General features: G+C 50.8%; 3 protein-coding genes and 2 non-coding genes across 5 annotated transcripts; 4 read left to right on the forward strand and 1 right to left on the reverse strand.

Moving 5' to 3' along the window:
• Positions 1-2749: 2749 nt before the first annotated feature.
• LOC101869291 (T-complex protein 1 subunit zeta) lies at positions 2750-9929 on the forward strand. The gene is made up of 14 exons (XM_034069021.1): positions 2750-2936; positions 3168-3231; positions 4508-4642; positions 5206-5379; positions 5539-5642; positions 6182-6292; positions 6860-7019; positions 7277-7359; positions 7744-7840; positions 8245-8392; positions 8695-8828; positions 8940-9042; positions 9320-9392; positions 9570-9929. Exons 1-14 carry the CDS (start codon positions 2803-2805, stop codon positions 9640-9642), a joined length of 1593 nt encoding a protein of 530 aa, XP_033924912.1. The 5' UTR covers positions 2750-2802; the 3' UTR covers positions 9643-9929.
• LOC115947350 (small nucleolar RNA SNORA22) lies at positions 4959-5090 on the forward strand. The gene has a single exon (XR_004081282.2). It is a non-coding gene; the product is annotated as a small nucleolar RNA SNORA22 (small nucleolar RNA).
• On the forward strand, positions 5915-6046 carry LOC115947349 (small nucleolar RNA SNORA15). Its single transcript, XR_004081281.1, has one exon. It is a non-coding gene; the product is annotated as a small nucleolar RNA SNORA15 (small nucleolar RNA).
• A 1136-nt stretch (positions 9930-11065) lies between the features above and the next one.
• SUMF2 (sulfatase modifying factor 2) lies at positions 11066-15442 on the forward strand. Its single transcript, XM_034069024.1, has 8 exons — positions 11066-11411; positions 12435-12549; positions 13098-13142; positions 13347-13497; positions 13991-14046; positions 14420-14504; positions 14974-15139; positions 15220-15442. Exons 1-8 carry the CDS (start codon positions 11134-11136, stop codon positions 15323-15325), a joined length of 1002 nt encoding a protein of 333 aa, XP_033924915.1. The 5' UTR covers positions 11066-11133; the 3' UTR covers positions 15326-15442.
• Positions 15443-16114: 672 nt separating this feature from the next.
• On the reverse strand, positions 16115-22884 carry PHKG1 (phosphorylase kinase catalytic subunit gamma 1). Its single transcript, XM_034069022.1, has 10 exons — positions 22134-22884; positions 20471-20601; positions 20060-20235; positions 19730-19784; positions 19202-19267; positions 18878-19041; positions 18198-18288; positions 17219-17372; positions 17007-17132; positions 16115-16420 (listed from the first exon to the last, which is right to left on the reverse strand). Exons 2-10 carry the CDS (start codon positions 20551-20553, stop codon positions 16169-16171), a joined length of 1167 nt encoding a protein of 388 aa, XP_033924913.1. The 5' UTR covers positions 20554-20601; positions 22134-22884; the 3' UTR covers positions 16115-16168.
• Positions 22885-22975: the final 91 nt, after the last annotated feature.

Here is a 22975-nt window from a genome sequence, read left to right on the forward strand (position 1 = left end):
CACAGCCAGCCTGTGCCACGGGCGTGCGGAGCAGGACGGGGCTTGGCAAACTCAGCTCGCTCTGTGCCAGCAGAGCAGGGCTCTGACAGGCAGGGGGTTCTCCGGGAGACCAGGCAGGAACACTGTTCCCTGTGGATGAGAGGAAAGGGTGTGTGAGATAAGATTGCATTCTTGCATTTTGGCTTAACCCTGTCAGTCGGTGTATCAGTGTGTTACACACACAGAAAATCAACGTTCCTCATAAGCTTTGAAGACAAAATGAAGCTTGTGCCTATGGGAAGGCTCAGGTTTGCTTCCCCAGAGGGAAATGGCAAAATCTGTCCGTGCTGTGTTTTGGTATCCCACAGAAGAGCTTCCCTTGGACATTACTATGGACATGGGTTAGGAAATGGGAGACTGCCAATCCAGATTTATAAAGCTGGTTGGTTGGTTCAAGGTCGAGAAAGCCTGATTTAGCTGATTTAGCGTCTTTCAATCACTTGTGATGGGAGTCTTATGACTGCTGCCCATCATGAGAGACTGTCTTGCACCACTGGGTGCACCAGTCACATTCTATGCATGATCTCTTTTGCCATTCTGGCAGTATTACCCCTCAAAATTGCATGCATGAGTTAATATCAATAGCTTCATGTGCCTCCCCTCCCATGTCTTCCTTTCTGGTTTTTCAGACAGTCTCATTACATGACCGTTTGTCACCATGAACACCTATTAGCAACTGCTTGTGTTGGGACAGATGGTACTGAGCCCCTTTGCTGCAAAGCTGGTGACACAGTTCCCTGCTCAGCCTGGTCCTGTTTGTTAGTTTCATCATGGCAGGGCAGGATGTTTTTAAAGAGGATTTAGAAATCATTTCTGTGAATAAGGTTGAATGGAAACAGATCTTGATAAAGATTAAAGAAAACAGCTTTTACTGAGAATCTCAGAGGGGTTTTTTTCTGCCAAGATAAGCAGTGCATGATTTGACTGAGGGAATCGATGCTGAATATTTCATGATGGATATTCCCTTTACTCAGCTTAGTCTAACAGACACGTTGCTTTTAATTCAGTTAAATATTTTGATCCTAATCTGGTGTAATTTATTGTAAATCCATTGATTTCAAGGGACAATTCAGGCCTGGTAAGCATCTGCTCTGTATTTTTACTAAGCATTAAAAACAAATATGCAGAACAGTTCAACAACTACAGCTAAGCCTGAAAATGAAGGAAAGCTTATCCTGACATCTGAAAATGCTGCAAAATGGGGATTTCATGTGAAAACACCAATGAGAAATGTCACTTTACTATAAAATAACTATTCTCAGGTCCAGCAAAGAAACACAGAGAAATCTTCCTGGAAGCTTTAAGAGGATGTTTAAGTGAAATGTACAGCTCATGTGGATGTGTGATAGCTGATACAAGCACAGACCTAACTCTTGTGCATCATACACATGCTGTTTGTACAAAAAGCAGAGGACTAGAATATCTTTGAAAATGGCTTTTTCCCCACAAAACCTCCATCTAAAATTCAAAGTAAATTTCCCCAGAACTTCTATTTTCCTACAGTAATAATTCCCCTCACAAACCTGAACGTGCTGGGGCAATGGCCATAGCACTGTCAGCAGCAAGCTCCACGCATCGCAGGTGTTTGGAATGGATAATTCCATAGGACATCACCCACACGGATCACACCAGCAGCAAGGAAAATAGACAAGGTGCCCGCTGGTGTGCAGATGGGTTTGACAAGGCTGCCCTCTACTGAGAACAGCACCGAAAGAGAGCACCGAGGTAAAGCCATTACAAAGCAGGGAATCAAGAACAGCAAAGTATTTTCATCTCACTGCATTGCTGCTCAGTGCCAAGCCCAGCATCCAGGGCCGCATCCAGAGCTCCCTGCTGCAACAAGGGGGATGAGATTTACCCTGTGCCATCCCCATGCCTGGTGGATGAGGATGTACCAAATCCTGGGTACCAATCGCTCCTGTTTGCACCCTCCTGAGCTGATAGAGGTTTTTAACACCAACAAATGCTTAGCCTGGATCTCCCTGCGACCACAGGCCGTGGTCATTGTGGGAGCAGGCACCTTCTTTATGCAACACCTGAAATAAGCAGCAGGCTGTGTCACACCTGATATAGCCACAGGTAGCAGATGGGTGTTTGGGGGTACAAGCCCAAGGTGGCAGCCAAACTTGGAGCACTCTGTGCCTGCGGGGTGTGTTAGGAGCCAGGGCAGGAGCTCCCTTCCCAAGGGAAAGCCCATTTCGGAGCCCAAATCCAGTGAGACACAAATGGGCTGCGCCCTGACAGACACAGGCCAAATGCTTCCAGCACCCGTCAGAGTTGCACCGATCTCCACATTTTCATTAACCTCAACTCTGAATGTTTCCAAGAATCATTTTGATTATTAATCCGAGTCGCTTAACCATTAATTCCATCCCTCTAAAGTTAAACCCCCGGGTTTAATTATTCATCCTCACAGTTCTAAGAACCTGCCGGGGGGGTCCCCGTCACATGCAGGGTGGGATTCCGACCGACCATGCCCACTCCATGGCCCCGCCTCAGGGCGCCCAGCGCCGGCCCCTCGGCCTGCAGCCGCTCCGCCTCAGGAGCCCCGTCAGCCACCGCGCCCGCCTCCCGACTGCCTCAGCGAGGGGGCGGGCCGGGCCAGCGCTGGAGCGACAGGCGCTGCAGCCAATCGGAACGCGGCTGGCGTGCCGGCGGACCAATGAGCGTGAGCGCGCCTCGGAGTGTTCTAGAAGGGGCGGGGACGGAGGCCAGGTCTACCCCGCCCGGCTTGGCCCAGCGCGGTGTGGTGCGGCCGTGACTATGGCGGTGAAGAACCTGAACCCCAAGGCGGAGGTGGCCCGTGCCCAGGCGGCGCTGGCCGTGAACATCAGCGCGGCCCGCGGCCTTCAGGATGTGCTGAGGACCAACCTGGGCCCTAAAGGCACCATAAAGATGTGAGGAGACCCCCATGCATCCCGCTGGGGTTTGGGGTTATGGTTCCTCCGGGCGGCCTGAGGGGAGAGAGAGGCTGAGGGAGCGCGGGCGCCGCTGCCTCATGGCGGGGGACAAAGGGGGAGGCCGCGGGGCCGGTGGAGAGGGATGAATGGAGGGGGAGCGGAGCGGGCCCTGGGGCAGGCACGGGGGGGGGGCCTGGGCGCTGCTCACCCGCCTCGTGTCGCCCGCAGGCTGGTGTCGGCCTCGGGGGACATCAAGCTGACCAAAGATGGCAACGTGCTGCTGCAGGAAATGGTGAGCCCGAGGGGGAGGGAGCCTTGGGTATGGCCTCGGGGTGCGTGGGGCTGAGGGGGACCGTGTCCTGCATAGCCACCGGGCTCCGTTCCTGTGGTGTCGCTGAGGGTTTAGTGCTCCCTGGGGGGAAGATAAAGAAGGGCAGCGTGGCAGGCGTTGAATGAAGTTTGTGTGCTAATTTGGCAAGGTAAAAGGACACGTGAGCTGTTAAAAGAATGAAATTGGCACTTACATGTATTCCATTCTGCTTACAGAAAGCATACTTCGGTGGTGCTTGAGCAGCTTTAGGACAGCAGTTTGCCGTGGTGTTTAAAACTGGGTGATCGATGCAGCCCATAACTAGCGTGTTGAGACAAGAGGTGTATCACGGTACCCACACCATAGGGGTGACAGTTACAGGAGGGGTGATACCACACTGGGTCTCCCATGCTTGGGGCCTGCCTCACAGTTTGGCTCCTGGGGGGGGGGTGCCCAGAGAAGCTGTGGCTGCCCCATCCCTGGCAGTGTTTAAGGCCAGGTTGGACACAGGGGCTTGGAGCTTCTTGTGGAAGGTGTCCCTGCCTGTGACAGGGGGTTGGAACTGGATGAGCTTTAAGGTCCCTTCCAACCCAGGACTCCAGTGCAGTTACTGAACACCAACCTTTTCAGCTGTAGGTACCTTTCTGTAGGTTCACAGTCTCCAACCTATGTTAAGATACACTTCAGGCAACCACTGGAGATGTTAAGTGATGTATGTGTTCTCTGTAAGTAACCCAAAGTCACATATGGTGGTTGTGAAGTCTGGCTGGGCAGGCATGATGCTCACAACTGGAACACCAAGTGTACTACTTAGCAGAGCAACTGGCAAGAAGCAAGCTAATTGAATATTCTTTATAAGTAAACTGTCATAGAAATAGCAAACTAGTGAGGGCATGTACAGCACTGATCATGCAGATTCCTAAACTAGCTCTAAACATGCTGGGTTTAGTACCAGCAACAGTCCAGTTGTGATGGTGCATCCTTTGCCTAAAGGAGAGAAGGGCTCTGGGAGTCAATGACTAGTTTGGCCCTTAGCACTCACCATTTTTGTGTATAGAAGCATAATCTGAGGGGGGGAATTAGTGTTACATGGATTAACTTCATCCACTTATTGTCAAAATTATTGGTGTTACTTGTTGAAACCAGCTGAGTAGACATGATCATGAAAACATCAACTAGTTCTTAAAGCTGGTTGCAAATTACTTGCGTCCTGTACCAGTGCAGGAAGACTTATGCTCAGCTTCTTGTTTTTGTTTAGCAAATACAACACCCTACAGCCTCTTTGATAGCAAAAGCAGCAACAGCACAAGATGACATCACTGGAGATGGCACCACTTCAAATGTCTTGATCATTGGTGAGCTCCTAAAGCAGGCAGACTTGTATATCTCTGAGGTATGTATGCAGTATTTCCTTGGTAGGGAGAAAAGTTAGAAGCTTCATCTGAGACTATTCAACTTGTTGTGTTTGATGCTTAAGTCGAACATGAAAGTGAATCTATGTTTCTGCTTTAAAATGAGTGACTTGTTCAAAACTAAAGCCACTGATTATTGATACTATAGCTTTTGATAAGGTTTTGTCTGATACCTGCTGTTACTTCTTCTGTCTGTGTTGTGTGAGTTAAAATACTGCTTTTATTTCTATGTTAACAAGATCTTCCCTGATAATAGTAGGTATTTTAGATGTTGTCATTACAGAACAGGCATTTATACTGCACAGTGAACACCCAAGTGTGCTTTGTAGTTCCCTTGGTTTCAATTCTGTGCTAGAAGAATCTGTGCTTTTCCTCTGCATTGGAAGGATTTGCATTCCTTTTACATGTATTCAGAAGGACAGTACATTTTCTTGGCTTTGTGGGATGTTTTGACATGGAGTGTTGAAACTGCAGGTTCTATTTCAGGAAAAAGTACTATTTTGTCTTTTGCTGTCGAGTGATTTCATTTCTTTCCTTGTTCTAGGGTTTACACCCTAGAATAGTAGCAGAAGGATTTGAGTTTGCGAAGGAAAAAGCACTCGAAGTTTTGGAGCAGGTGAAAGTAACCAAGGAAATGGACAGGGAGACCCTCATAGATGTTGCCAGAACATCCCTCCGTACTAAAGTTCATGCAGAGCTTGCTGACATCCTAACGGAGGTAGGTCTGTGTGTGTCTTCAGCCTCTTTTAGTGTGAAGAGGTTTTACCAGAGCTGTGGTTATTACTTGAGTGAGAGGTGGATGGAAAGATGTGAACTTGTACTTCGGAAGACTAATAGTTGTCTTGGGGTTTTTTTACCCCCCTTCACTCTCTTCCAGGCTATAGTAGATTCTGTTTTGATAATTAGAAAACCAAATGAGCCTATTGACCTCCACATGGTAGAGATTATGGAGATGAAGCACAAATCAGAAACTGACACAACGTAAGTAATGAGTATCCTTGAGCTTCAGTTTAATGGTGCCCTGATCTTTGAGTAGTCTGTGGAGTTTTGTTTTCTTTTTAGAAGAGCTTGGATTTTTGAATAGCAAAGAGTTAACACTGGCTTAGGCTTTTACACAACAACTGGAATAAATACTTTTTCTCAGTAGTAGTGTCTGTAGTTCAGTTATGCTTTAGGCTCATATCTGCCCAAGTACAAAATAGCATTTGATAAATGGAAACTGGATTGTAGTCATAAAGGTGGAAATTCCATAGGCATGGATGAATTCTGCACTAGCTTTCCTCAGTAGCTAATGCAGTCAGACACTATGCCAGAATAAGTTCCTTTTTCACACTGCCTGGTATGCTTTTTACATGAGTGGGCATGCCTTTGAAAGTGGAATACATGGTTGTTAACTCCCAGCACTGGCAGTTTGTATTTGACAGTGCAGCTGGTCCATTTTCTGACTTGCCTGCACTTCCATGAAATATATGTCTCCTGTATGTGTATGTTGACACACAAAATGCTTTCTAATCTTTCAGGCTGATTAGGGGGCTGGTTTTGGACCATGGTGCTCGTCATCCTGACATGAAGAAGAGAATGGAAGATGCTTATGTTCTTACTTGCAATGTATCTCTAGAATATGAGAAAACGTAAGTACACAGCAGCAAGGCAAGGAGCAGAAAATGCTCCTGTCTTTTAAGACTTATTTAAGGTGTGCTTAAATAAGAACCTGAAAGACTGCATAGGCTTTTCCATAGCAAGGCAGGTAGTGTAGAAGGTGGAATAGAAGAGGTAGTGCTCCTTCTGCTGTCCTCTTTTGGGAAGGGGAATCTGGTGGCTGAGAAAATGCCTTTGAGAGGCAAAGCTTCATAGTGGGTTTTGGTTTTACTATTTCATTGGAGAAAACAGATGGAAGTCCTTCCTTTTTTGGGTATAATTTTATATTCTAAAGAAACATCTAAATACATAATCTGGGGTTTGCTCAGTTTCAAATGTGTGCCTTATTTCTTGCAATGGAAAAGCTCTGAACCAGAGAATAGGAACAGAATGCTGTATTCTGCATGCTGGTCTGGGGCAGGACACTGGCTTGGTTGTTGTATATTGATTTCTTTAAAATATTGCTGAAAGGACTGATATTTAAGTTTATTTCTACAGCATAGAGGAGAGGGTTTTTTACTGCTTTTTCATTATTGTTGTGGGGCTTTTTCCTCCTGCAGAGAGGTGAGCTCTGGATTCTTCTATAAAAGTGCTGAAGAGAGAGAGAAGCTTGTGAAAGCAGAAAGAAAATTCATTGAAGACAGAGTGAAAAAGATCACAGACTTCAAAAGAAAAGTCTGTGGCAATTCAGATAAAGGATTTATTGTGATCAACCAGAAGGTGAGATGGAAGATTAACTAGAAAAATGAATTTGAAATGCTGGCTCTCTTGGCCAGCCATGTGCTGTTTGACTCCCTTTGTGTACCATTCTGCAGACAGAAATAGTTGAATTTAGGCTGATGTATTTTTGCATATATGCATACAGTTCCTATTTGAGGTTTTTGAGCCCTGGGGGAGAACTTCCTCTCTCCATCTGACAGTAATGAATGTGTGTGTAGCTTTTTCTTTATCCTGATGGTCACTTCCTTTACTTCTAGGGAATTGACCCAGTTTCCTTGGATGCACTTGCAAAAGAAGGAATAGTTGCTTTGCGGAGAGCTAAAAGGAGGAACATGGAAAGGTCAGTTTCTGTGGAGAGGAGAGGGTTAAATAACATGCTTTCCCAAACCTGAGCAGTGAGTTTGAACCCACTTCTAAGGACTTGCACTAAAAAGTCCATTTCAATCTCAATTTTGCTGGTGTTACTTAGGGTAGTTTGTACAAACTATAGGAATATCAGTTCATCACACTGCAGGAACTGCAGCTGTCTGACTCTTCACATCTGGGTACCTGTAGAGCAGACTTATTTCTACAAGCTTATTTTTGTGAAGAACTCTTTCATGAATAGAAGCGAACTGCTCCAAGCAGTGTGGTGTTCTGCATGCTGAAATGCTGCTGTTACATTAGCAACTTCAGATAGTGTTTAACACAAAACAAGTGCTAAGCTGTACACATTGTTTCTCAGATTGACCCTTGCATGTGGTGGTACTGCCATGAATTCCTTGGACGATCTCACTATTGACTGTCTGGGACACGCAGGGCTTGTCTATGAATATACATTGGTGAGTATGACACAGCCTTTAACTGAAGGCAGGCTGAATACACCTCATTTGGTGCCACCTTTTCTTTGTCTTGATACATCTGTGCATGGATTTTTCCTGAGTGTTTTAACAACTTTAGTGGGATGCAGATAGAGGCTGGTGGCATTTCATCTCCCAGTGTCTCAATTGTATGTGAACATCTACCCAGATGTTTGCTCTTATTGTAGTGTACTTTCCTGTTATTTGCATATTATGCTTTTAAGATCTGTAAAGTTGAGAAAACAGAAATAAGGTTCTTGTGCTTCTCATCACTTTCTGAAATGCTTTGAGTGCAGAACTGAATCTGAAAGTGTTCAATTTCTCTGACTAGGGGTATACATTGAGCAAATAATGACATGAATATGTAACCCTATGGTTTTTCACAGGGTGAAGAGAAATACACCTTTATTGAGAAATGTGACAATCCCCGCTCTGTCACCCTGTTGATCAGGGGACCAAATAAGCATACACTCACACAGATCAAGGATGCAGTAAGAGATGGGCTGCGTGCTGTTAAAAATGCTATTGAGGATGGTAAGTCTCTCCTGTGTTTAGGGATACAAAGGATCTTCTGTTGAAACCTTGAAATCAGTGAATTTTACATTGGTTCCATTGATAACTGATAGAGTCAAACACCAAGCTCAGTGTATTTCATTGTGAAGTGGTTTCAATTACCATTACTGTTCTTACCCTTTGTATTTACAAGTAGTTAACTGTAAGTACTCACCTGATCAGACACAAGCTGTCTTTCAAAAGATAAAGGAAGAGGTCAAACTACACTGAGAATTAGGATAGGTACTGATTGTGAAGCCTCACTGTCAAGTTTTCCCTTGCAGGATGTGTGGTTCCAGGAGCAGGTGCCCTAGAAGTGGCAGTAGCTAGTGCTCTTCTTAAGCATAAACCTAATGTAAAAGGAAGAGTCCAGCTTGGAGTTCAGGCCTTCGCTGATGCTCTGCTCATCGTTCCTAAGGTACAAGGAACTCTGAATAAAGCAGCTTTCAAAGCATGCCAAGACCCATTGCTTTTCCTGCTGGAGGTCTCTTTGAGTTAACAACATGAACTAATGTCTGTTCTCTTTCAGGTTCTCGCTCAGAATGCTGGTTATGATCCCCAGGAAACACTAGTGAAGGTTCAGACAGAGCATGCGGAGTCAGGGCAGCTCACTGGGGTTGATCTGAACACTGGTAAGAACTTCCTCAGATAATGCTCTACTAGGAGCTTGTCATGGCTGAGCTACAGGAAGAATGAAGGTGCTCTGAGTGCAGACAGCTATCCCTCTTTCCATAAACAGCTGTGAGGTTTCCTGGTGCTTCAGGCTTGGCCCACTGGGGTACTTCATTGCATTCTGTTAAGCTCCTTGTGAACTGTAACACTGTGTTGAACGTACCAATATCACAAATAGACAGTGGAAAGTCTTTGAAATCTATGAGTCATTATTTAAAGACCATTGTGCTTTTGCAGGTGAACCAATGGTCGCTGCAGCAGCTGGAATCTGGGATAATTACAATGTCAAAAAGCAACTGCTTCATTCATGGTAAATGTTAACACTATTTTCACTTCAAATAGTTACACTTTGTTTGATCATTGCAATTGATAAGGTGGAATGGAGGCATCTTTTGTAGGGGAAGCTGTCTGGAAAGGCAGAAGTGAAGCTGACTTGTCTTTGAACTCTGTCAGGTGGCTCTTCTAACACTATTTGTTCTCTGTCCAGCACGGAGATCGCTAGCAACATTCTCTTGGTGGATGAGATCATGCGTGCCGGACTCTCTTCTCTTAAAGGCTGACTTGGATCTGTTGGTGTGGGTGGTGGTCAGCTCCAGCAGTGCCCCATGGAATGTTTGTAAGAAATCCACCCACAGGTGTGTTTTCCTTGGCTGTGGTGGATTGTCCCAGCAACAACAGCTCCTCTGCTGTCACGAGCAGCCCTTCTTTGGTAAACATGTGGCCAGTCAAAATACTAGCAAATTGATCAGACATTTGGCTCTAAAAGTCAGTTATTTATTTTTCATTTCACTGATGTGTACAACTGAAATTGCTTTTTACCCAATAAACTGTTACGTTCAGTGCTTCAGCCTCTTGCTTATTTAAAACTTCACCTCCCTTGGGCCAAGGTTGGGAACATTCTGGTTCCAGCAGGCTGCAGGCCTTGACTTGTGCTGTCTGGCTCTCAAGGGCAGTGTTAAAAACAGCAAATTTCCACTACATAGGTCATCTGCATCTATGGATGCTTTCCCAGCATCTGGCCTACAACTGATCATCTCTGCAGCGGCTGATTCCCTCAGAGCCTCGATGTCTGTTGTGGTCCAATTGCCCAAATGACTCAAAACATCATCGTTGTACCAAAACCTTTCTTTCACAGCTGCCAAAAAGCCTGCAGTACCCAGGATTCACAGGCAGTCTCCTATCCAAGTACTAACTGAGCCTGACACTGCTTGGCTTCCACGAATCAGGCTAGATGGGGTGTTCTCAGGGTGGTTACACCCTAGGCAAAGCATAGAAAAGGAGGCTCTGCTGCTGGGGGAGCCTGGGCTCAGACCTTGAGTCTGCTTTATGTTGTAGAACTGGGTTACATTGATTGCTTTGTACTTCTTACAAGTGGAACTGAGCAAGTTAACTTGGAGGAGTGGTGAAAGACCCAGTGTGTGTTGTCAGCCTTGTTGCAACATGATTGGGTTTTAACAGTACTGCATTAAAGTGTTAATGGACAACTAATGGCTTAGGGCAGAGCTGCAGCTCCAGCTCAAGCCTGTGCAGGCAAGCTGCTGGGGTAAAAGGGAGGAGTGGGTTCCTACCATCCTAAACGATCTTTCTTATTCCCTGTTGTGCTTTAACAGCCACTCTTCCCTGCTCACATGTAGCTGCTGTCCGACTAGGAAAGCATCCTTATATAACAACCACTAACCCTAACCCCTCTAACACCCCCTTTAGCCGGTACCACCGCGGTGCCTCAGGATGCCCCAGCACCAGGAAGGGTTTCAGTGCAACCTCCTCTTACCCAACCACGCGGTCCCTATCCCGGAAGCGCTTCCCGACTCCCGCAGCCCTTCCGTGTCATTGCGGTCGGAGGCCGGTGCGATGGGCGCTGCGGCGCTGGCGCTGCTGGCGTGCGGCTGGGCGCTGAGCGGTGAGCACAGCGCTCCTTTGAAGGTGCTGCCGGGATGGATGCACCCGGCTGGAGCCGTTCCCTGCGCCGAGACACATGGGAAATGTGGCTTGAAGCATTCCAAAGCTTGTTAGCAAATACACATCATAGTCACTAACGTATCCCTACAGTTATGTGGATAGGAGATAACCTGGTCTCCAGTGCATCAAGGGAACTTCACTGCAAATGCTTCTTGCTGTCCTGTGTGGTCGTGTTTAACAATGAAAGTTCTCACCCTGTTTCTTCCCTTTCAGCGTTCGCCCAGGATGACAGCATGGTGCAGCTGCCTGGTGGGAAGTTCCAGATGGGATCCAGCTCCCTGGAGAAGAGGAATGAAGAAGGGCCCGTCAGGGAGGTGACAGTGAAGCCGTTTGCTGTAGACAAATACCCCGTCACAAACAGGGATTTCAGGTAAGGGGGAAGGGTTGGGGAGGTTTGGCTCTGTGTGGGTTACAGGGTCCTGGTAGCCTGGAGGGTGCTGGGTCATCTGGGGCTGGTTACTGGGTCCGAGAGGCAGCCCTGGATGCTGCCATGAGGACAAAAGAATGTGTTAGTCAGTAACAAATCACCTCTAGAGGTGCAAGCTGAAGCATCTTACCAGTATAGCTCATAAAAATGCTTCATTTCCCCCTCTGTTTCTCTTCTCCTTCTTTTCCTTTGCTGCTGCTGCTTCTCCTTTTCTTCTTCTTATCCCTTTTCTTTTTTCCCTTTTCTTTTTCCTTTTACTCTTTCTTTTTTCCCTTCCCTTGCAAACACGTGTGTGTGTTCGTGTGTACAGGGCTGCACTGCTTCAGACTTCAGGTTCCTATAGGTTCCATTTCCATTCTCAAACACCAGATCACTCCATGTATTTTACAGGAGCCCTTGTACAGAGCACTAAGAAATCCATTGGGGAAAATGCCTTTATTTGCCTGGCTGTGCCCTTGTTGCTTAAGAAGAGCCAATGCTTCCATGCACCAGTGACTACCCAGCAACACCCAGTAATGGCTGTTACTGCAGCTTAGGCAGTGAGGAAGTAAATGGGGCAGGAGCAGGGTGAGATGGTTCAGCAGCATGTGACATAGGTTTTTGCATTGTAGGGCTGCTTCACTAACAGCAGCTGTGGGTTTAGTGGCCTTTAAGGGATTTTTGGTGTGTGAAATCATTATTTTATATGGAAGAGCAGAGTGCAGAGTGAGTTTACCCACACGGGTAACAGAAACCCCTGGTACATCTGGGAACAGATGCAATTGAGCTGCTTTATCTGTTAAACCTGCATCAAACTGGCCTGAGCTGTGCTGGGAAGGAGCTGGGATGCTCTGCAGATGGGATGTCTGTAGGTTGGGTATGTTTTGCCTTGCTCTGATCTTGCTGGGTGTGCAGGTGGCTGTATTTGGTGGTGTGACTCTTGAAGAGCTCTACCCCAGCCACCTGAGCGTGTTGTGTTTGTGCCAGGGAGTTTGTCAGAGAAAAGAAGTACAAAACAGAAGCAGAAGTGTTTGGCTGGAGCTTTGTCTTTGAGGATTTTGTATCTGAAGAGCTGAAGAAAAAGGTCACCCAAAAACTAGAGGTAAACCTAAACCCCATGGGGATGAGTTTCAGTGATGGGGATGGAGGTGGGATTCCTCATCTCTCTGGTTTAGGCTGAATAAAACCACAGGAGGGAACACCCTTGCTGGTAGTGCTTCTCCACTGAGTAGCAGCTGCCTCTCAGTGCAGAGCCCAGCCATTCTCCGTGGTTTGTCTTTAGGTTTGGGTTGTTTTGCTTCTGAACCTAACAGCAGGGATGACCCTGAGCAGATTTATGGTGCTTCTCTGTTCACATCCTCTCCAAACACTGTCAAATTGGGCTCATGATCTGCTCCAGTGAGCTGGGAGGACAGAACATTTCCAAGTACTTTATTAACCAAACCTTGAAATAGAAACCGTAACCAGCATGGTTTCCCTTTTGAAAGCAGACCCCTCTGTTGGAAAGCATGATCAAAATGCCTGTGATAACCCAGCCCCAACTGCAGCATTTAACCATTTCCAGGCTAAACCCAGTGATCTTCTTAACATCCACACTGTGGGCTGGTGGTCACCAGTTCAGCTTTCATCCAGTGTCATTTCTTTTCCCAGTCTGCCCCTTGGTGGCTGCCCATTGAGAAGGCGTTTTGGCGACAGGTAAGTAAAGACCTGATGTGCTGAGTCCTTTCCATGCTGGGAGCATGCATGTGTTAGTGTGTGCTGAACCTTACTGACCAAAGCCAGGCAAACAGTAGCATCTTTGGTTGCTGCATGTTCCCTGCCCTGTTCTGTCCTTTGTTCCCTTTTGGATTGAAAAGTGTATAAAACCAATTAAAATGAGTTTGATGCAATTCTTGGCAGCCCTCAGGTCCTGGCTCCAGCATAAAGGACAGGCTGGACTACCCAGTGCTGCATGTGAGCTGGAATGATGCGCAAGCGTACTGTGCCTGGAAAGGGAAGAGGCTCCTGGCAGAGGAGGAGTGGGAATTTGCTGCCAGGGGAGGACTGGAGGGTACGTACCCCATGCTCTGTTCCCAAACTGAGGCACAGAGCAGTGTTCATTGTGTCAGATCCAAACCTCCATCAGGGGATGCTTCCAGAGGTTAATCTGTGGGGCTGAACCACCTCTTTTGGCCTGGAATCAAGTTGTTACTATGGAAGAAGTGGCTTATATATGATCTTAATGTATGTTCCTGAGCAAAGGAATGGGCCAAGGAGTGAACCACCTGCCCCCACACACTGAGCATGGCATAAAGCAGCCACTGGGATTGCTTGAGGGGATCACAGGACTCCCTGGTGCGAGTGATGGTTTGTGAATGGGAAGCTGTTGCTGATTCCCATCTCTCCTTGGCACTGTAGGGATTACACTGACAATCCCCATCCAGAAAACCTTTCTCCATGTCCAAAGCTGAGCAGGAAAGGATGGACACGAAAGCCTGGTTAAAAACAGGCAGATAGAGATGTTGGCATGGCACAGGGTAACGTGTGGCTCTTCCTCCTTGCAGGAAGGGTGTATCCCTGGGGAAACAAGTTCCAGCCAAACCGTACAAATCTATGGCAGGTAAGAGCTTTAAAATCATCCCATCTACACTGAGCTCATCTGAGGGGGGTGTTTAACTTGAGCAGACTGCATGGCTGCATTGTCCTGGGAAGCAATGCAGGGTACCGGGATTGAGCTCCGGATGGGTTATCCAAAACACCATTGGAGGGGACAGGCCCAGCCCAGCTTCCCTGGAAAACCAGGATTCCAGCTTCCAAAAATCCATACATGGATTTGTTTGGGAAGAGGATGAAGCTGAGATGAGTGGTCTCTCTCAGCTGGAAATGCTGTGTGGAGTTAATTTGCAATGGAGAGTTACTCCCATGGTTCAGGTGTACCACAGCCCTGTGAAGAGTGGGGCAATGGTGGTCTGGAATGAACTCTCTTCCCACAGGGAGATTTCCCAAGGGTTGACACGGCTGAAGATGGTTATCACGGCGTCTCACCAGTGACAGCATTCCCTCCTCAGAACAGCTATGGTATGGAACAGGCATCCCTGGTTTGGGGAATGGCATCTGCTTCCTAAATTAACTCTGCTTACAAAATCCTGTAGTTGTGGCAGGTTCAGGTATGAAGTGGGATCACGTCAGCATCTTGATGGAGTAACCAAGCAGTGATGGTTGTTACTGAGGCTGGATGATGGGCATCAAATCATGCCCTGCTTCTGACTAAAGTCAGTTCTTTTGCATCTCAGTGTGATTTACCTGCAAATCACAAGCACATTGGTTTGAGGGCAGCAGATGCCACATCCTCACACAGATGAGACACGTTAAAGGTCTAGATGTAACTTGGGACCAGTTTGAAGTACAGTGAAGAGCTGCTGGTTCCCAGTCTCACCATTAACATGTGCTCTTGCAGCAATGATGTGCCCACTTCCATACACCAAAGGGCTTTTACAGCCCATACAGATGTGCTCTCACAATTCAAACCCTCCCATGTCTCACTCAGGGCTCTATGACCTGCTGGGGAACACTTGGGAGTGGACTGCATCCGAGTACCTGACCCCAGGGCTGGCATCAAGGCAGCGTGCTCAGAACATGCGGGTCCTGCGAGGTGCCTCCTGGATCGACACCGCCGATGGGTCCGCAAACCATAAAGCTCATGTTACTACCAGGTAGGTCAGGGCAGTGCCCCAGGATGGAAGCGTTCACTGGGAAGGATCCCTGATTTCAGTCTCTTCTTTCTCCCTGGGAGAATGGGGAACACACCAGACTCAGCCTCCGACAACCTCAGCTTCCGATGTGCTGCCGATGTTCTGCCTCTCGTGGCCAAGGAAAGCTGGACCAAACCTGAGCTCTGAGGAGGTCACTTGCTCTGGAAGAGCTGAGGGCATTTTCTCCTGTGGAGATGAACAGCAACCCCCAGCAGTCACTTTTGTTAAACCCCAGGTTAACACATTAAATACTTCCAGCTAGAACTGCTTTCCACACCGGGATGCTGGGGCACCAGCAGGGACTGGGAATGGCAGCCTGGATGCTTTGTAACATCCTTTCAGTGTGGTTGGTATTACAGCTCTCCTTTTGGTGTCTGTTCTAAGAGAGCAGAGGGGTGCATGTGTGCAGGAGCAGGGTCTGCTCTGACCTGCAGCTCCACCATGGGCATGGGGCTGCTGGTGGGGTAAAGCAATGGGAGCACATCTCTGGAAGGGGGACTTGTACATCAGTCCCCATCTCAGGAATTCCCAGCTCTGTACCAGCTGTGGAGCCACCCCAGTAGAACAAGGCACCTTTACTGACTGTTGAGCAGTGGCAAAATGATGTCTGTGCTCATTTCTAGGTGCATGGGTAGCACAGAGCATTGACCCAGCTCTCCCAGGCCTTACAACCAGCACAAACCCTGCCACCAAACCTGATGGCACCAAGAGCCCTGAGCACATGGGTGGGTGAAGACAGTGCTCGGGGCACTGCTCATCCCTCCTCTACCTGCAACTGCCCCACAAGGGTCCCACTTCAGTGCCCAGGACTGAGCCTTCCCCATCAGGAGCTGGTTACAGCTGTGTTAGAGCATCTCCTCCAGCCCCATCCCTGGGGCACACACACTGCACCTGATTGGAGGCCGGTGCAAACAGCAAAAGCAAAACCCATCACCCTTTAGCTTTCAAAGGTTTTATTCCTTGTAAGCGAGCTCACTGCTCACAGCATGATCAGAACAGCCCCTCCTCAGCCGCCAGGGTCAGCAGGATGGCCTTGCAGGTGTTCTCGAAGAGGGCAGCTCTGTTCTGTGCCTCCCCCTTCTTCACCCAGTGCCGGTAGGTCCTGAAGGCACAGGCATCAATCAGCTTGCGGACAGGCTTCAGGGCGTACGGGTCCCGCATCACCAGCTCCCTGGTGACCGACTTGACGAGCCGGTACTGGTAGTAGATGCGGACTGATGCCAGGACGGTCAGGCAGATCACCTGCAGCACAGCGGGCACAGGCTGGGCTGTGAGCACAGTCCTACAGCAGGACCAGGTCAGCCCCCATGCATCCCATGTGGCTGCTGTCCGTGTGGAGGGGTCAGGAGGGAGCCTGGCTCCTGGTGTAGGTTGAATCCCATGTGTGTGGAATGAGCTTTTTCCTTAATGGGAAAACTACAGCTCAGTCCTAACCGTGTCACCTAATGCCCTTCTGGGTGCCTTAGCACTGCCCTAGTGACTGGCTGTAGGGAAGGGAAAGGATTCCTCTCCTGTCAGCTTTTGCATCATTTGATGCACATGTAGGATGTCAGCTTCATTGGTTCCCCCTTAGAACTGATCTTGTTGTTTCTTCATAGAATCCTATGGGAGCTGGAGGCAGGTTTATCCCTTAATTCCCTTCTGTGAAAAAGCCCTTAGGAAGTATCACAAATCAAGCACAACAGTGCTGGGAGAAGCATCTCCTTCCAGACTGCTGCATCCTGCCAAAGCCCAGGCCCATCAGCCTTCCTGACTCCCAGTTTCCCCCAGCTCAGCTGGGAAACCCATCCCACATCTTGGCTCCAGGTCACCCCATTCCCAAGCTCACCTTGAACTTGCGGAAGGGGCTGAAGTGCCGGATCTCCTCCGTATCGTACTGCTGGAAGAAGGGGTGTGCAAGTGCCTCTTCAGCTGTGTACCTCTGCCGTGGGTCCACCACCAGGAACCGGGAGATCTGCAGCAGGACAATGGCTCCATCCAGGCTATCCCGGCTGTCCACAGCTTCCCCACACCAAGGCTTTCCCATCCCCAAGCACCTACCAGGTCCTTGACGGTGTCAGAGCGGTCGTCCCACTCTGGGGAGCCGAACTGGTAGTCCCCATTCATGATCATCCGCAGCATCAGCATCTGCTTGCGGTGCCAGAAGGGAGGCGAGCCAGCCAGCAAGGTGTACATGATCACCCCAGTGCTCCACCTGCAGCAGGTAACCCATATGCACCCCACAGCCCTGGCTGCCACCCATGGGGCACCCAGCAGCATCCGCACCCCAAGGGTGGCTCAGGGGCTCCCCTCAATGTGGCTTTGCCTCCCTAGGACACCAGGAGGAGCCTGCCCTGCCTGGTGTGTGCTGCTGGGGCTCATCAGCCCTGAGGGGTAATGGGGAGCAGGGGCTGCCCCACTGCTGGGGAGGGGGTTGGGGTTTCTGAGCTGAGCTGCTCCACTGGATGCTGTGAGGAAGCTGGGGGTTAGAGGTGTTTGTCTTCCTTGTGTTTTATAGGGGAGGGAGAGGGTGCAAGAGGGTGGTATGTGATGGTACACAATGCCACAGCAAAGCTGGATGCTCTGGCGCTGTCTCAGCTCAGGTTGTGGTGTGTTAAGTGTCCTGTTTAAGCTGAAAAGGGGCTGTAATGCTCCAGTGTGTTTTGAGTGCTTGGTTACATCTCTGACCCCTGTGCACCTGAGCCAGAGATGGTGGCAAAGTCCTTGCAGGGCTCTGAGCTGGCTGCTCTCTCAGGTCTTACTATGGGGGGTATTTAAAAGGTCCCAGTGTCTTGGAGCTGAGCCTGAGCTGATTGTTATGAACGCAAAGTGTTGCTTTCAACCCTACCTCAGAGGGTAAAGCAGGAGGACAGGCTTGACCCCAGCCTGCTTCTCCCCCAGCCGTGTATCAGAGCCCCTCTGGTCACCAGCACAGCCCCTTCCAACCCCTGCGGTTGTCTTTTGGTGCCTCATTTAACTCCTTCCAACACTCAAATGGGAGCCCATGTGCCCCATCACTGTGCTCTGGGGTCTCACTCACATATCCACCTCCTTCCCATAGCCTTGGTGCTCGTCGTCCATGGAGCACTGCAGGATCTCGGGGGCCAGGTAGCCAGGAGTGCCGCAGATCTCTGTCAGGACAGGACACAGCATCCCCATGAGCCAGCCCTATCCAGGATGGGTGCTCAGGGGGCTGGATCCCAGCTGGGATCATTCCAGTGATGGGGCTCCTGTGAATCTCACTGGTGACCTTTCTTGGTGCACTATAGCGGCTAAAAGCAAGTGAAGATTGCAATGGGGATGCCAGTGGAGAGGATGCTTGTTGATGGATTGGTGGCTCTATGCAGGGTGGGAGCTGGGGGGAAAACCTTGCTGTTGAGCAGTAAATGGATGGGGTGATGAGGATTGAATGGAGGGGAAGAACAGGATGGTTTTATACCTCTTCATGGCAAGGAATGTGGTGTGGGGGCCATGTGCAGGCAGAGCCAGGCTCGTGTGTGAGCAGGAGCGCACCCTAAGCCGAGTGGCACCAATCTGCACCCATGGCAGTGAGAGTGGCTCCAAGGGGAGAGTAGGGCTGGAGAGACCACACTGACTTAGTGGTGGCCTTGGCAGTGCTGGGGGAAAGGCTGGATTTGATGATCTTAAAGGTCTTTTCCAGTGTGATTGATTCTACGACTTGTGGCCATGGGCATCGCTCCCACCTCACCACCCGCCTACCTTTGAGCTTCTCATTCTCCTGCAGCTGGCAGGAGAAGCCGAAGTCCGTCAGCTTTATGTTCATGTCATCATCCAGGAGGATGTTCTCCGGCTTCAGATCCCGGTGGACAATGTTGATGGAGTGCAGGTACTGGATCACCTCCAGCAGCGCGCGCATGATCTTCCTGGGGATGGGTGACAGCAGCTCTGCCAGCCCCAGTGCCCACCAGCACCGTGCTCCCAGGGATGGGAATAGGGAGCGCACAGCCCCGGGGCCTGGGTTGCCCATGGGTGCTTTGGGTGCACCCTCTGCCTCTGCAATGGGTTGTCAGCATCTGGCCCTACCTCGTCTCCTTCTCGCTCAAGGTGACTTTCTCAGTGAGGTAGTCAAAGAGCTCCCCTCTCCTCATCCTGCAGCAGGGAGGGAAAAGGAAGGCAGTGGCTGAGCTGCAATGGAAAACTGACTGGCTCCTTAATAAGAAAGGGGTAAAAATGCCTTTATATTGCTGCAGAACATCAGGCAGAATGGGAAAGGCTGTCCCTGGAGAGGGCAGGTTTGGGATGGGGCTCTCCCAGTGCCATCCCTCCTGCTGCCCTGGCATCAGGGGTTGTGGTGTCACATACACCCTGGTGCCACTGAGCATATAAATAACCCGCAGGGATGCACAGCAGCTCCCACCAAAGGTTACAGGGAAACCTGAGCAGCGCTGACAGAAGGGAAACACTGCTGGGAGCAACCCAGGCTCATTTCTACCCTAAGCAAGAGTTGGTTGTCCCTCCACTGAGTCCTGTTGGGGCCATAAGAAGCTGGGTCGAGGGTTTGCTGTCTGCAGAGTGGGAATGGGCTTGGGGTGATGGAGAGCTGGTACTTACAGGTCAAACACCAAGAAGAAGAAGGTGCTGGATTCGTAGCTGTCCTTTAGCTGGACTGCAATAAAGCACAGGGGGGTGAGCACAGTGTAGAGCATCTTCTTGTCCATTAAGGGACTAAAAACCAGTGATCTAATTGCTAATTCAATTAATGAGGTGTTAATGGGGGGGAGAAAACACTGCTGCTCTGTGTGCAGGGGCTGCTCTGAGCAGGTGCCCTGCATCACATTAGGACCATCGCAGGTCTGACCCTCAAGGATTTCATCCCAAAACCCTTCCTGGGGTAAACGGGGCAGCCCCCCCTCAAGGAATGATGCTTGGAGCCAGACTTACTGACATTGGGATGGCCTGAGACCTTCCGGAGGATGTCGATCTCCTTGGTGGTGGCCTCCCGCAGCTCCTGCACCTCCTTGGGGGATATGTTCCCTGCAGTGATGTCGATGATCTTCACAGCATACTCCTGCCTCGTGGTCTTGTGGATGCACCGACGGACCACACTGCTCACCCCCCTGCCAGGAGCAGCACCAATGGGGGCTCACATTGTGTGTGTCCCCCCCACCAGCCCATTGGCACCGGGGCTGGTCGGTGTTTTCAGGCCCAAGAGGTTTCTCTCCCTTGGGATGGAAGATTCTGAGCTGATGGGAAATGCTGCTTTGTGCTATTTTTAACGGGCCCTGTTCCTATCGGATTCCCAGGGAAGGCTGTACCGGAGCACACACACACGGACACAAACCCAAGCTTTACCTGCCCAAAACCTCCTTCGGCTCATACTTCTCATAGAACTCCTGGGATGTGTTCCAGTCGGGCAGATCTTCTTCCTTGGTCATCTCTGGCTCCTGGCCGGTGGCACTCTGGGCTCTGCTGGTGGAAAGGGGCTGCAAGGAGGAAAGAGTAAGGATGGGCACTCGCTGCATTGAGGCAGAGACCCTGGATCCCCTCTGGGGGAGAAAAGATTGAGGAGGAAGATCCTGGACCGCAGACAAAAGGATGATCCCATTGGGGACAGAAGCAGCCTGGCTGGGACCAAGGCTTTGGGAAGCGCCGCAGCACCTCCAAACCCCATCCCTTCCTGTAGAGCATCCACATGCAGCTCATGGGGGCATCATCCTCCGGCTCCTACCGTGTGCCAAGGGCTTTGCCACCCTCCTCCTGCTTCCTCCAACCCAGGTAAAGGACTGAGGAAGGAAACGGGTGCGAGGGGCGGTGAAGGAGGAGCTGGGAGGGTTGAGCTGCTGCTGGGGACAGGGTGCTGGGGCCAGCCAGGGCTATGGGGTCAGCCGGGGCTGAGCGAGCTCCCTCACATGCTCAGCTGCCAGCAGCCTCCAGCGCTCCCCACAGGCTCCCACCCCATTCCTGCTGCCTGGAGGAGGAATGCGGTGACAGTGCTTTGACAGAGGGGGAATAACCGGTCCTCCCGATCCCTGGGGTTCACTGCCGTTCACCTTTAAGCCCTGGGAACAGCTTCTGCTTGTGCCCAGCACTGCTGGAATCCCAATTGTCCCGGTCCAGCTGCTCCACAAGCACATGGAGAGCCCAAGCAGCACGCTTGGGAAGCAGCTCGGGCAGTGAAACCGTCCCCTTGGGGTGACAGCAGGAGGGCAAAGAGCCCCAATAGCGCAGGTTTGCCTTTGCCTTCACCTCCAAGGGGGGGAAAGCTCTGCCAGGACGCGAGCTGGAGCGTTTCTAACCAGCCCTGAGCCTGCCCTAATAACGTTTTAGGCGGTGGTAACAACGTCAGAGCAACCGGGGCTGAAACCAACGGAGAGGCCGGAGCAGGGAGAGGAAAAGACCCCCGAGGTGGGGGGGAAACATCAGCTTTGATTGGGTTTGAAGCTGAAAACTCCAAGTCCTGGGGTTGGTGCTTGGGGAAGGGCTGGAGGCCGAGGAGCACCTGCGGGTGCTGCCGGATGGGAGGAGAGAGCCGTTGGTTTACAATACCCTGGTGTTATATATCCCCTGATAGAGGAGCAGCTGCTCCGGGTTCCACCAGGATCAGCCGGTTCTATTAGCAGAGCTTTCGAGCTCCATGGGAGTGGAAAGGAGGGAGAAGGAGGTTGGGGGGGGGGGGGGGGCACAGAGAGGTTTCTGTCTTAAGGCAGCGATGGAGGCACGCAAATGGAGGCGGCGCTGACCGTGCTGCGGACTCGCGTCTTCGCCTCGGTGACTCCTCAATAACACGCGAACACCCATCGGGATCCCGCTGCAGAGCTCGGGATCAGGCAGGGCTTAGGCCGGAACGCGAACCCCCCCCCAGACCCCTTCATTTCCCCCTCCAGTCCCGTCCCCCCCCCTCCCCGGACCGGCCCCGGAGCCGAGCAAACAGGGGCAGGAAGCGCTCAAGGTAAGGCCGGGATCAGTGTCCGCGGGTACCCCCCGGGTCCCCCCCCCCGGCCCCGGCTGCTCTCACCTCGCCCGGGTCCGCGGAGCGCTCCGGCCACGTCCCACGGGCGGCCGAAGGGCAGCGGCCGGGGCGGGCCGAGGAGCGCGGCCAGGAGGGGGGGGGGGACCGGGCCGGGGCCCAGCGGCAGCGGCGACAAGGATGGGGCTCCCCCCCCTCCGGTCCGGGGCTAACCCTGCGTGGAGCCGGCCCCGAGCTGCTCCTCGGCCCCTGCGTGCTCCGGTGCCTCCTCCCCGCTGTCGGCCGCGGGCGCTCCTGCCCTTCCCTTCCCTTCTCGTCCTCACACGGAGCAGCAGCAGGGAAGCGGCTCCTGTAAGGGAAGGGTGGGTTTGTCCTTATCCCCCTTCCCAACACTGATGTTATCCTTTCACTTGCAGGAACGGCAGATCCGAGATGAAGGTTTCAGCAGGTCGGTAAAACCAGGCCACGCCGCTTTAAGTATTTTTAGCAGGAATCTGCAAGGTCATTCCCACCGCGCTCCCCGTGAGGGTCCCTCCTCCGTGCAGCTTCCAGCCCGGCTCAGGCACAGCAGTGCTCACTCCACAGGCTGCAGGGGCTCAGCAGGGCAGGAGCTGCCTGCTCCCTTCGGTGGGTAAAGGAGGGCTCACACCCTGCATCGGTAAATACCATCTATATGGAAATGGTTTGTTCTCTTCCTGCAGCAGCTTTGTCCGAGGTGCAAAGAGAAGGCTGGAGCACCCATCGTGTATCAGTGAGGCTCTTGTCACAACATGGAGGAAGAGAAAACCTCAACTGGTATCATCAGGAACTGCAGCTCTACTGCAAGCTCTTGGAGCACAAGGCTGCATGGCAGCCTGTGGGCTGTCCAGGTAATCCTACCAGGGATCCCG

This window comes from Melopsittacus undulatus, chromosome 13, assembly GCF_012275295.1.
Source record: "Melopsittacus undulatus isolate bMelUnd1 chromosome 13, bMelUnd1.mat.Z, whole genome shotgun sequence".
Lineage (NCBI taxonomy): Eukaryota > Metazoa > Chordata > Aves > Psittaciformes > Psittaculidae > Melopsittacus > Melopsittacus undulatus.